The sequence below is a fragment of the Uloborus diversus genome, chromosome 1, assembly GCF_026930045.1.
Source record: "Uloborus diversus isolate 005 chromosome 1, Udiv.v.3.1, whole genome shotgun sequence".
NCBI lineage: Eukaryota > Metazoa > Arthropoda > Arachnida > Araneae > Uloboridae > Uloborus > Uloborus diversus.
In genome coordinates this window covers 24,062,764-24,077,399 of record NC_072731.1, presented here as the reverse complement: position 1 = coordinate 24,077,399, position 14,636 = coordinate 24,062,764, and the positions used below count along the sequence as shown (strand labels likewise).

At 31.8% G+C, this 14,636-nt stretch overlaps 1 protein-coding gene across 1 annotated transcript in view; it reads left to right on the top strand.

Annotated features, from left to right (window-relative positions):
- Window positions 1–344: 344 nt before the first annotated feature.
- Window positions 345–14,636, top strand: part of LOC129234320 (golgin subfamily B member 1-like) — a 221,597-nt gene continuing 207,305 nt past the window's right edge. Inside the window, exon 1 of the mRNA XM_054868313.1 lies at window positions 345–624. Within this exon, the coding sequence (XP_054724288.1) occupies window positions 530–624 (95 nt within the window). The 5' untranslated portion in view covers window positions 345–529. The remainder of the gene's footprint in view (window positions 625–14,636) is intronic.

The following is a 14,636-nucleotide window of genomic DNA, read 5'->3' as shown; positions in this document are numbered from 1 at the left end:
TTTCACATTGGAAAAAAAAAACTTTGTGAGGAAAAATAATGCCCTTTTCCCTGCAATTCAAATATTTGAGATTGGGATAACAGATCCTACGGTATTCATACCACAAATCCATCCAATCAACCGCCGAAATTGGCAATCACACATCTCTCATCATTGATAACCTACCCTGCAACCCTTTCTGATGGAAATGGATGCCCTCTCTTTACGCGTTGGGATCTGCTCTCTGGGATTTCGACTCCGTCCTTCCCACATCCACGGAGCATGCGCAGATGGGCGTATCCTTCCCAATCTCTCCAACAGCACACTGCTTCAGAACGCGAGCCAGGGAAGTAAAGCATCCTTACTTCCGCGGCCTTCTATCCCGGAAGTTGTAGTTCCATGTCTGGAATTTCGTCCTGAATCGAACACGTGTTTTTTTGCTCCCCAGAAGCAATTATTTGCTGCATTTCAAAGCTGAAAGTGATGGCGGGTTGTTGCTGTTGAGTGTCGTAGTCGTTGGACTCCTTGTGATTTCTTCAGGAGCAGGACGATGAGTTCGTCGCGCCAGTATCGGGCTTCAAGGAGCCTGAGTCCCCCCAAGGGGAAAGATGGAAGTAGAGAACAGGATCAACACACTTGTGATAGGTAAGGAATGATTCGATTGAAGGGATGTAGAGAGCTCTTTAATGTCCCCATGAAAGTAATACTTGCGCTCGCAAATTGTGCTGCTTAAAAATTTAGGACTGTTTAAAACAAGTGTTTTTTTTTTTTTAAATTTCCAATCGATGAATGTAAACAATGCAAAACATGATTCAGCAACATCCCGTTCTGTGATCGTTGGACAACTTTTTAAACTTCTGGATACAATTAAAGTTTGCGTAAATTATGCAGTTGTGCTGTTTTAATGTTAGATCAGACTGTCTCATAAATTATAATTTAAAATGAAATTAAAAAAAAAATGTGCAATGAAATAAACAAGTGAAAAACGGATTGGAAAATGGACTTTGGTATAGATTTTTTTGTATGTATTACATTAGCAGATATAATAGTAAATCCTATTTTTACGTTTTCTCTTATGATCAAAAGCGATAAGTTAAATCATTTATACAAACTACAAAAAACATTCAAAAATTTGAAAACATTTTAATTCTTCAACAAAAGTTCCGTCCAGAACTAAATGAGCCTACTTTCTCGTATACCAATATCGACTTTCTAGTATCCGATCAATATTCTCAAAATTAGCTAAAATCGCAAATTATATCAAACGTAACTTTTTAAAATTTTAACCAGATTTCTAGAAATAAAATATGTCTTTCTCATCTGAAGAAATAGATGCGCAAAAAATAAATAAAAGAACAAATAAAGTAGTAGCGCCTTTTAACAAAGCAGCTAATATATTTTTTTCCGTTAGGAAAAATCTTTAATCGATTTCAAAAAGAAAAAAAAATGAATGAAAAATAATACGCTCATTAAAAAAAATAGTTTGTCAAAAAAAAAAAAAAATCACTTACTGTTCCCTTGTTGCCGAAATTATAATTAATATACAATATTAATGAACTTTTGAAACAAATAAAAAACTACAGCAAATTGTCAACTTAAAAAAATAATTTTCGTTATCAAAAGGAAAAAAAAATCGTCTGCTCATATCTTTATGTAGAAACATAAAGGACTTCTAATTTTTACGTAAAACATTGAATATATAAATTAAAACTTTAGCGTGAAAAAAACAAAACAAAACAAACAAAAAAAAACATATCATATCAACAGTAATTATTTAAAAATAAAAAACATGGCTGCAAAGTCGGAGTCGGAGTCAATCTGATTTTGGGGTAAAAGAGTCAGGTCTAGGGTCGAAGGTTTTTAACTCAAAGACTCGGAGTCGAAATTAGTCAATATCCCTTAAGTCCGCAACTCTGCCAATGTCTGCGGAGTCAAGGTTCGACTTATTGTCGGATAAAGGAGTCGGAATCGGAGTCGAAGACTTTAAATTTTAAGAGTCACAGTCAGTCATATCCCCTCCGGTTCTAAATTTTTGCCAAAGCTACGAAGTCAGAGTCGAAGTCGTGGAGTCGGAGTCCGACTAATTTTTTGGTACAGGAATCGAAGTCGAAATCGACTGCCCTAAAATTCTAGAAGTCGGAGTCGGGAGTTGGTCATCAAGATCTATATTCAACAGAATTTGTTTGAAGTAAACCCGCATTTAAGTTCGGGATCTATATTGACTTTTATTTTTGCCGTAGTTGCTAATGTTGCGGGATTTGAACTTTTCAAAACTGAACGGAAAATTGTTCAAATCAAAAAGAAATTTTGTACACCTGTTTTTCATCAAAAGCTTTTTCCCACACAGTTTGCTTAAAGCAAATTTGCCTCTAAGTTCGGGATTGCCTCGAATTTTCTTCGTATTCGCTAATGTTAAATTTTTTTGAACTTTTCAAAATTGAATAAAAAATTGTTCAAATCAAAAAATAAAATATGGGGATGAAATGTCCTCACCGAGATCTTTCGAACAAAGAAAATTTTGTTCACATCGGACTATTCATTCAAAAGTTATTGTGGGGGGGGGGGGGGGCAAACACGGACCGAAAGACATTTTCCCCCATCTCAATACCATACTTTCCAATTTTTAATTTTTCGATTCTTATTCAATTATTTTATTTAGTTATTTAGTTTTGACTTTTTTTCGTTTTTCACGATATTTTCAAGATGCATTAAGCCTGATTTCATGCTTTTTCTTTATCTCTAACTTTTACTGGGGAAGTAGGTTAAAAATGATAGAGTGAAAGCCTTTTTAATGAACATTTTTGTAGGAATTTCTCAATACTATGAAGGCTTATCTTCTTTATCTTTACTAATAATAAAGCTTAAAGTCTCTCTGTCTGGATGTATCATGTCCGGAGGATGTCTGGATGTCTGTAGGATGTCTGCATCTCTGTGACGCGCATAGCGCCTAGACCATTCGGGCGATTTTCATGAAATTTGGTACAAAGTTAGTTTGTAGCAAGGGGGGGGGGGTGCACCTCGAAGCGATTTTTCGAAAATTCGATGTGGTTCTTTTTCTATTCCAATTTTAAGAACAAAACTATCATAAGATGGACGAGTAAATTACGAAATTATCATAACGTGGAACCGTAACATGGGCACAAGCCAATTGGCGAGATACGAAATTATCATATGGTGGAACCGTAACATAGGTACAAGCCAATTGGCGAGAAAATTCACCATACATTATTTGTAAATATACAGGCGAATCAAAAGACCTTTTAATTTTTCTATTACGGGCAAAACCGTGCGGGTACCACTAGTAAGGAATAAAATTTTAAAATTTTACGCGTGCATTATACACACAATTTTGTAAATGAAAACTGTGATTAGTATTTTATGTTGTTTTTTTTTTGAACAAATTCTTTTTAATAGTTCAGGTTGCTTTAGTTTCCATTTCTTTTTCTTTTTGTAAATTAAAGTTTTGTGAAATGTTTGATAAAAATGTCTGAAACTTAACGTATTAACGTTATATTAAAACGAAAGTAATTTATTTTTGTGTGTCAATAGTTTTCTTTTACTACCATTATCCTAACTTGTACTTTCGTCAAACATTTGAAAAAAAAAATTATCTTGATACATGTTAATATTTAGCTCTCAAAATTAGGGAATTAAGTACAGATGTAGTAGCGTCCTTTCAAAATTTTTTCAAATAAAATGATAAGATTAATTTATTTAAAAAACCTACTTGTTTTCGTCTGAGCAAAAAATAACTTTCCACTAACAGTAATCTCAGAAATCTATTCAAATATTTTATCAATATTTCTTCAAAAAAAAAAAAGTTTGCATGATTTTTTATAAGTATCGGTTGCCGTTTCAGCTTTCTCGATAGTTGGGTTTGATATAAAATTAACAGGACTTTCTTTAGCAGTTGGTTTGAATTTCTCTAGTGTTTATGTTTTGGCATTAGACAATTGCTGCATTTTCTTCGACAAAATTATCCCTATAATTTTGAATTGTACATACATCCCTAACTAAATTACTAAAATTTAAATACATGTTAACAAGTATGCCAACAAGTAATACTACTCAACAAATCCAAAGATTGAATGTATGACATTTACAATTTTTCATAAAAGATTTAAATATTGCTGTATACCCTTCACATTTTAATAAACATAATACAAGGGAAACATTTCCATTAACACTATTTTAACGATTTTAATATGAATATTTCCGGAAATATTTGTTTTAACATTTTTAGAGTTTGAATTTCTTTTTATTTCTGTACTTTGTTATCGATTCAGCCATCATATCGTTTAAAAAAAATAATGGGCTAAAAATTCAAACACCATTCTTCGGACAATAAAATAAAAAAACAATTTTTATCAATATATTTAGCCTTTCATACACATCCTGGATTTATTTATTGATTTTTTCGAGATTTAATTGAAGTATTTCAGGACATAACTATTTGAAGTTTGCAAAATGTATGTAGGACCGAGGGGACAATTAACCTCTCTTAGATAGGATTCTTGGTCTCTTTGCGTGGGACCAGGGTGACAATAAAATAATAAAACATTTTTCCATTGATAAGCCTTTCCATCATTTCTTTTCCTTTTTTGATTTCTACTGATGTATTTCAGTACATAACTATTGAAAGCAAAAAAAAAAAAAAGTAAATAGGACCAAAGTGGCCCAAGGTATCAATTTTGGTATACATTGATTCCAAGGGGCCAAGGTATACCAACGTTTTTTCTTTTAAACAATCGTTGGACGCAGCCCCTATTGAGTCCCTTGAACCAAAGGAAAAAAATGACCAACCAACCAACCAACCAACCAACCAACCAACCAACCAACCAACCAACCATAATGTACCTTGTACCAGTTATAAAAAAATTGGCCAAGTTACAAACAAGTGTTGCATGTACAACAGTTTAAATTAGAAAATGAATAATTTCTCGAATACAAATATATACATTGACCAAAGTTTACTGTTTATAACAAATATAACCTGGATAACCCATCTAACCAACATTGATGTAGGACAAGTCAACTCCGAATGTAAGCTGCTTCACAGATCCCCCTATCAGCACTGGGTCCAGTTGTTTCCACACGACATCATCTTTATCCACCTCATTTGTGACAGTAAATTTCCAGATATATTTTTCTTGATCCAGATATATTTTTCTTTCACAAGGCAGGATACTGCCTTGTGAAAGTTTTGGAGTTTAAATCTTTATAAATATTAAAACTTACACAGTACATATTCATTGTCAGTCATATACAATACATGAAATACAGTGGCTCCCAAAAGTGTTCGTACACCTTGAAATTTTGTAGTAAAACCAAAATAACGCAAAACTGAATTTGAATATGAAGTCCATTTTTTTTCTCACACCATTCCTATGCCATTCTGAACAAACTCAGTATTTTTTTTTTTCAAAATATTGCCAGGTTTTATTTTTGAAATTGGTCAGAAAATGAAGAGACGGAGAAAAAATAAGCCACAAAAGTCATCGAACACAGAAATATTTTGGAATAAATTCATGATTAAAATTATCATGTCGTTTTTTTTATAATTTTTGCATTATGATGACACAGTAAAGTCATTTGGATTTATTTTTTGTTTATTTATTTCCTAATATTCTGCTTATTATTTTAAAATGGCAGGTATGCGTAAAAACAACAAACACGATTCGAAATTTGATTTTTTTCCCTCACAGTAGCCGTAAATTGGTTTGAAATGTCGCTAGATTAGTTAACTTATACCATTCTATAGCGAAGTACTTGATAAAATGCTTTAAAGACAATAATCGGATCGAAAACAAGGTAAGAAAAGGTCAACTGGCAAAGTTAACAAAGCTGGGTCAGAGATTTATAGTTAAAAAAATTATGAAAAATACACATTTGAGTAGCTTTTGCAAAATTGAATGAAACATTTTACGTTTAACTTTCACTTGAAATTATTCACCAAGTTCTCTGATTAGCTGGATTAAATGGGACCTCTTCCCACAGAAATTTTCTTGTTCGTGCGAAAAACAGAAAGTTGACGCTTTCCGTCGTAAAATCAATGATAAATAAGCTCAAAACATTTTGGAAAAAGTCTTACTTATAGATGAAAATAAATTCAACATTTTGGGTTAAATTGGTGAATAATTGTAAATATAAGAAAAAACGAGGAATTAAATCTTAAGAACTTAATTGGGATTAGTTAATCAGGACGGTGAAGGTGTTCTTGTGTGAGGGTGCATATCAGTTAGATTGTTTACTAATTTTTTGACATTTTTTCAAAGTATACGAAGACTTTTGTGAGATCAAGTTTATGGCACTTTTTGATTATTGATTTCTTAAAAATCAAATTTTATTATGCTATTAAAAATTTTCATGTAATTTTGTTGAAAATAGATCATAGATCTTTTAATTAAATACCCATTCCAAAATATTAATTTAACGAATGGATTATGGCGTATTTCATCGAAAATCGTAAGTGTACGAACACTTATGGGAGCCACTGTATAAAATGCGGTATAGTCTTTTATGAAGACAGTTTAACCAGAGTAAAACTTTCAATCTTGATAAACCGTATTTTGCCACAGAATTGCAAACACAGAAAGAGAACATCGCACTAACGATATCCAGCCTAAACCTTACCCTTCTATGAAAAGCAGTGCCAATGAAATAAAATGCAGCATGGTGAGTTTTGTAGTAATTTTAGGTACAAATGTACGCCTCCTTTCGTAGATTGAAGAGGCAAGATACTCTACTTGAACATCTAGTGAAAAAAATATCTGATCCCAATGTTGAGTTTAGGCCAATCTCCACTTTAAGCACATGCTATTACAGCTAAAATGGTGCATTTTAAATTATTACATTCACTGTAAAACAGAAATGACATGTTTTCAGCTGTAACACTGAAAGGCAAGCATAAAAAGCTTACTTCTGATGCATGAAGTTAGTCATTAGCACATAATTATCTCAAATTTTCAGCTTTGCTGAAAGTAACTTAACTACAACAAGAAATATGGTAGTTTTGCATTGTCATGTCACTTAAGGGGGGAAACCAGTTTAGGAGGCCGAAATTTTAGTGTTTTTATTGATTTTTTTAACAAGATAGAAAAGTTCTTTTAACTTGAAGGACATTTTATTCATCTTTTGAAGTACCTTGTAATTTTTTGAAGTCATTTCCACCAGAATTAGTGAAGTTAGAAGCTGCTGTCGCCATCTCAACAAGCTGGGCGGTCGCCATCAAAGCTTGTTGCTGGTGTGCATTACCGAAGCCACAATTTGTGTCTGTAATCATTACAATTTTTCTTTCTCGTAAACAACATATTTCCCTAGAATAGGAACTTAATTCGGATCAAAAAAAGTTAAAAATTGCACGATTTTGAGGTGTTTGATTACAGTGTCACGTTTTTCTACCATTTTTTCTCCTTTTTTGCATTACATTTTTTTAAAGAGTTAGGTTCATATAGAGTGTAATTAAATAAAGAATATTCACACAAATATTCAGAATGATTGGTCAACAATTCTTTTTGAGCTAAGTTGCACACCAGTTGAAAAAAAGATGTTTCGAGAAAAACGCGTTTGAAAAAAAAAAAAAATTGCTGTGAACGTTTTCGAATCTCCAGTCACTTTAAGTGCTCATAGCATCGGAACGAATCGAAAATGTTCACAGAAATTTTGGTAACACATTCTGGAATAGTTTTACTAACATTTTTTGATATGAAAAAAAGTGGATTTTTTGATCGGTCTAAACTGATTTCCCCCATTAAAGTAGAACTAAAAACTATATTAGATCCAAGTATACTTATAAACCAGTTACACCACCATTGCCTATGCACTGCAAATGGATAGCCTCCTCCTTTTTTAAGGTCTCTTAAAAATATTTAACACTTGCAATACCTATAAATATTCTTACCTTATCAGGACAATAATAGTTTTTAAAACTCTTTTATGAGATATGTACCTCAAAGAAACTTGAGATACTACATACTTGAGCGGAGAAATCATAAATTTTAATTTTTAGTGTTAATCATTTCTTTGAAGCATCTTTATGTCACGTCTAGTAACTTCGATTGGATGATAATTCTGGTTTTAGTAGAACAAACATTATGATAGTTAACTAGGTAAAGTTTGCACAAGTTTCGAAGTTTATCCCTTTTACTTTTAACTTTTTAGCTCTTTGAAGTATTTTTCGTTGAGATTTTCCCCTACAACAGGGTAAGTTAACGATTAAGTTTGTTATTTGAAAAGCTTTTAAACAGAATATCTGTGTTTTTTAGGTCTTAAAACTGCAAGGAACGATCTTACATTTGCCATGAACATATACTTTAGTTCCTTATTCGTTAATCTTTCTAAGAGAGGCTTATAAATACCGATAGGAAATTAAAAAGTATCTATTTAACAGTTTTTATCTTAATAAGCATTTATTATGCATCAATTCAAAGCTTATTCGTTGTTAGAAGAAAAGATTTAAAAATAATTTGTCAAGCATGATATATGTATAAAAACAAACTATGTAGTCAGCAAAGTAGACTATTTACAGTTTTTGAAAAATTTGAATTAATTGAATACAATTTGAAAAATATTATTTCCGGTTAAACAATGAGCCACTACAAAACTTTACGTATTATGAAAGTGGTTTTCTGACATGTTTCCTTGATGATATGACCTATATCTTCGAATTTTTAGAGAAATGAAAAGGAAAGATACAAACTGTCACTGAATCAGATTTAGAAATTGAAAAAAAGAAAAAAAAACCTGGTATTGATGGACTATGATTGATATTGAACAAAATCTTTTACACGTAATATTTTTAATCCGACTATTCTGATGGTTTGAAGAAGGAGTGAATACCTGTCCTTAAAATTTTGTTCAAACTATTAACAGATGTATTGAAATCTGCAGTGATTCAGTCATTAACAGCAAAGCGCTGAATTTTGTTTGTCTTCACATTTTCGTCCCCATTTCGAAATTTAAGAACTGAAAGGGAAATCCAATTATATATACATTTAATGGGTTTTCTAAATAAAAAACCAGTCGCTTGCTTGATCGATCGAAGGTAAAATTGAGGGCGTCTTTGCTTCATCCTACTTTTCTGCAATGTTCTTTTCTAGAAGTTTGTTCTTTATAATATTATCTACAACCACTACTAATATTATGCGAACACCTCTCTCTTTCTTATATATATATATATATATATATATATATATATATATATATATATATATATATATATTAGGGTGGTCCTTATTTATGAAGTTGCAGATATTTTACGCGACGCCCCCTCAATTTGTTCCATTGTACAAATAAATGATCCTTGCAAAATTTAAAGTCAGTCCATGAATATTAACACATGCCCCTAGGGGCCCCTTTTTTGAGTTTCGAAGAAAAAATTGCGGATTTTCTCATTTTTATGTAAAAATATTCTAACTTTTTATATTTAAAGTAACTTTGAACCTCAATAGGTGCTGCTACTTCCAGATAGACCATTCTCTCACTTTCATTCTGTAAAATTTAACATTTTACAAAGAATAAAATGTACACCAATTGCCTTGGGTCAAGCGTAAGCGTACCGCTCTTCTGCGCTTGTTCCAACCAAGCGGCAGGAGAACGTTTCTTCCCATCAAGATGGACACAAGGGATTCTATAGTCCATTAATGAATGACCTAGGCCATTAATGAACGATCTTTGACAATAACAAATTTCCTCCTCCAGGCTTTGGGGGTGTGGATTTACAAAATTCCCTGTGTATGTAATAGGTGTGTCAAATAGAGTCGCAAGGTTTCAGTGCTATAAATTTAAGTATATTTTAATTCGCTGTTCTTTAGTTATAAACATACCTAAATTCTTATGCAATTTTTAATTTTTAAAATGTAAATTTCGAGAAATCCTCGATTACTGCTAACATAAAAATATACTGTATTTTCTATTACTAAAATATAATTAAAAAAAAAATATCCAGATCGGAACAGTGTAGAAATCTATGCTTTAAATTAATTTTCTTCTATTTCAGCATATAGTCCTTTATTATCAACAAATTCTTGCGATTCACAAGATTTAAAAACCGAAATGGGTATCTACCCTAACCTGTTGAACTTTTGTTTTCTACAGCTGATCTACCACAATGCAAAAAAGCTTGACAACTATTGATATCTGCTTGCCTTTCATCACTGTTAGACAAATGCCATATTAGGTATAAAGATGTTGTTCATTTATTTACAGCCTATGTAGATGCAATAAATTTAAATCCAAATGACCTAGTGATCAATCGTACGTTCCTTAAGAGAGCAAAAGAAAATCTTCGAGAGGTAAAATTAAATTTCACGAATTCAAATTTAGATTTTGTAGTTATTCACTGGGATACAAAGCTGCATCCAGATGTAACTGGAAAAAGAACGCCGACAGGGTTACCGTGATAGCTGCAGGTCCTAATATTGAACAGCTACTAGGAATTCCTTAGATATTCCTTATTTCTTCAGTTGTATATGATATCTTAGATGATAGCTCTTTATTGCTAACTGTTCTAGCTGTAGTGTTTGATACAACGACTTGCAATACCAACCTTCAAAATTTTGTGGAAAGATCTCCATCATTCAGAACTTATAACATTTCAATCACGTACACATAGCACTTAAATTCTAAAGGATGAAGTGGATGACATATTATTGTTCGTAAAAAGCGGAATTGAAAAAGGTTACAGAGAATTCTCATAACTTGTAATAATATTTCCTGGTGAATTTCCTCCTACAGGGATATGTTTTCGGCAACCTGGAGCTTATCCCTGAGCCCCATGGGTGGCAAAAGGAATTTTTGTTTGAAAATTTTTATATTTAGGAAACAATTTAAATTGACCTTACATGAAAAGAAAGCCCTTCAATGCTTTTTTACAAAGCTGTTTTACAATTAAATGCTGTATGAATATATGGTTTTTCGCAGAAACCCAATCGAGGCTCCTTTGAATAATATAATATGTCTGAAAAACTAGCAGCGTACAAAATGACGACAAACATGCAGCAGAAGCAGTGATTGGAAATTTCATAAATGATCTATGGTATTTAGGGGATAAACGAGTAGATTTGTCCGTATTGAATGAAGGAAATAACTTTGAAGATAGGAAAAGACTAGTCCAAAAAATGCTTGTGATAAGGAAGACGTGTCTGATGTTTAACAAATTTCAGATAACAGTAGATGATTTAGAATACTTTCTTAGTAAAGATCTTCCTCTTTATAGAATCAATTACGAGTCAATAAAATTGTTTGATAAGTTGCAAATACTAAAAGGTTTTTTCCTATTTGATTCTGATTCACGGCAAAATGTTTAAGCTATTTAAAGGGAAGAGAGATTGTTAAAATACTTAAAATTGTGAATGATACAACTGAAAGAGGAACACAATATTAATCGAAGAATTTCACAACTAATTTACCAAAAAATGAGTCACAAAGCAATTTATTTTACAGATCGTCCAAGACTATCGGAAAAAAAATACACATTATTAAGCTACATTGAGAAAAGCGTACGATTAAGGAAAGTTTCTAAAGCATTATTTCATTCTTATTCAACGTAAAATCTTTAGATGGTATAAAGTAATTAAAAAGGTTAATTTTAGTGCTACCTCACTGTAAAAATATTTTGCAAACCTAGGAGAAACGATGTACTGGGTCTGAAGTAAAAACTCAGAAGATTTGTATGAAAATTATCAAAAGTGTTAAAGTTCAACGGCCTAGGGGCACGTGTTATTATTGACTGATCGAGTTCAAATTTTGCACACGTTACTTTTTATTATAGTGTCACAAAACTAGGGGGCGTCACTTGTTGAATTCCGAATTTTTTTTTTCCCATATAAATAAGGACCACCCTAATATATATATATATATATATATATATATATATATATATATATATATATATATATATATATATATATATATATATATATATATATATATATATATATATATATATATATAATGGTGCGTCTTATGAGGCACCTTTTAATTGCTTCCTTTTGATGATGAAGCACTCAGAAATTTTTTTCATGGGATTTGAACAAAATTCAGGAGATGCTGTACTCTATTATCAATTGTCATGTTTCTAACCAACATGACATTGGGTTGGTTAGGACAGAAACATAGCACAACCTATTCTTACACCTATTTTTTATACATATAATAAAATAGTGAGCATTTCATTATCTTAACGTTACGTAATAATTTAAAAAAAAACATGCAAAAATTCGATTACGGTATTCATATCACACTTTCAGTCACCTACATCCAGCAATATTGTAATTTTTCTCTCTTTGTTATTTACATGTGACATAAACAAGCCTTTCACTGATTGCTACTTATATTACAGAGTATTTGTTAATATATCTTCTAAAACTTGATGATAAGATACTTATGAAGAAATATCTCAAACCTTTTCTCCTTGGATTTTTAACCGACTTCAAAAAAAGAGGTTAAGAATTCGTCTGCGACTCTTTATGTATGTTCTCTGATTACTCCAAGACTACTGGATCGATTTGAAAAATTCTTTTTTTGTTTGGATGGGAAAACTTCCCAGATGATCCCATAGTAATTTGGTCTGGATCTGATAAGGGGTCCCGGAGAAATCCAAGAAACTTTAAATTTCACACGTTGTGGCTTTGTACTCGTAGTCTAGCTTACGTCAGCGGGCGGAATACGTCACAGGTCACGTGGTTTTGCCGTGATCGGTGTATTTTCACAGCTAAGGTTTTGCCTTCGTCTTGAACGATATTTAATTTTCGTGACATATGAATGATTAATTTTCACGACACCGCCTGTTAATTTTTTATTACAGGCGTTATTAATGTATTTATTACTACGTAGCAAAGCAGTAAATTAAATATATTTTGCTACTTTAATAGTTGAATCAATTACTTTATTTTTTTTTACTAATAAATATCTTTATTTAGTCACTAAAATGTTATTTTTTTTAAATATTTTACTTTTTAAATACATTTAGTGTTCAATTTAAGGGGAATTGAATACAGAACACTCCCTCCCCGGATGATTTAATTTATTAATTATATTCTTTAATAATATATTGTAATTGGCATCTGATTTCTGAAGTTTGACCAGTATTCTAGATTTACTATTTCCCGATGCCGACAGTTTAATTTGAAATTAGGGTTATACTAATTAGCAGGCTTCAAAGAAAAGAAGGAGGTTCTGAATTCGTCGGATTTGTTTTTTCTTTGTACAATGTTCCATGAATACTCGAAAACACTGCACCGATTAGGAAAATTCTCCTTTTGTTTGAAACGGTATACTTCCCCGGCGGTCTAATGGTAATCAAGTCCGGGTTTGAAGAAATCGAAGAAACTCCTCAAGTATCATACTCACATTTAAAGTGATTTGAACTTCACAAAATTTGTATATAGTCTCAGTGAACCCGTTTTTATGATTGTTTTGTTTAGTGGATATGGGGTGGTCTAACATAGGTTCCAAATCTTTGATTAATGAGGAGTTGTTGTTTTAGGTTTTGTTTTAAGGAAATACCATTCTGAAGTTTGTATCTTCAGAAATGTCGCCTTCAAAGTAAATAATTGCATAAGTGAAAATGCTTTTCAACAACATAAGACCAGACCTAAATACACAATTCACATGTTAATGTAGATTCCCATTCTTCAGGATCAGCCAAAGTATACGAGTATTCAATTACTGCAGATGCTAAAACTACACTTTTATTAGTGTTCATTCAGATTCCTCCCGATTTTCTTTCTTTCTATTTTTTTTCCTTTCGCAAACGTTCTGTATCTTTTTTTAATTAGAGATTTATTCATTCCCGATTTGCCTTGTAAGAATGATTTTTGTTTAGTCAGTAACAATTTATGGTCTGGAATCGAGATCGTGCGTAAAGGATCACCAGCTAGAGCAATGTTAACAGTTACCATTAATTTTCTTTTTGAATTATTGAAATAGAATGCTTTTTTTTCTTTCTTTTTCTCCACCTCTCCCTTCCTGATTCATATTCGCACATTTTTGAGTAAAACATTTTAATCACAAGTGTTTTAAAAATTAGTGCTTAGCTCGCTTTAACTCAAATATTTCCATGATATTTATGGCTGTCGAATGGAAAGCACTCCTATTGTTTTACTACATAACCTGCTTGAAATAAAAACACAAGGTCATAGCCTTTCTTTCTGATGGACGTCTCCTTAGACTGAATGATGTGGACGTTTGATCTCTTGTTCATACTTATAATAGTTGAAGAGGTTGTTGCCACATTAAGTTTGAAAAAGTAGTGCCTAGTTGCAAAATAATTCACTCACAATAGCAAACTACACAAAACTTTGGTTTCAAATTGTTATTTATAATTTTTCCATATCATGAGAAACTAAAAAGAACATCTATTTTTATTAGAAAAGAAAACATTGACAGCACTAATGCAAAAAAGAACAAACATTGATACTTGAGTTGTTAACGTTCAGTTGTTGAGAGTGAAGAGTAAACCTAACTGAAATTTGCCTATTCTTCACAGTTATCTATGATGAAGGATAATCGAACCCCCCCCCCCTCCTTTTTTTTATTTTTTCAAATTATTGCTGGTTCTCTAAATGCATGGGGGATTTTTTTATTGGAAAGTTAAGTAACAGCTGAAGCATACCTTTTATGTGACAAATGTTACGGAACAGTTAGTCTCTTATTTT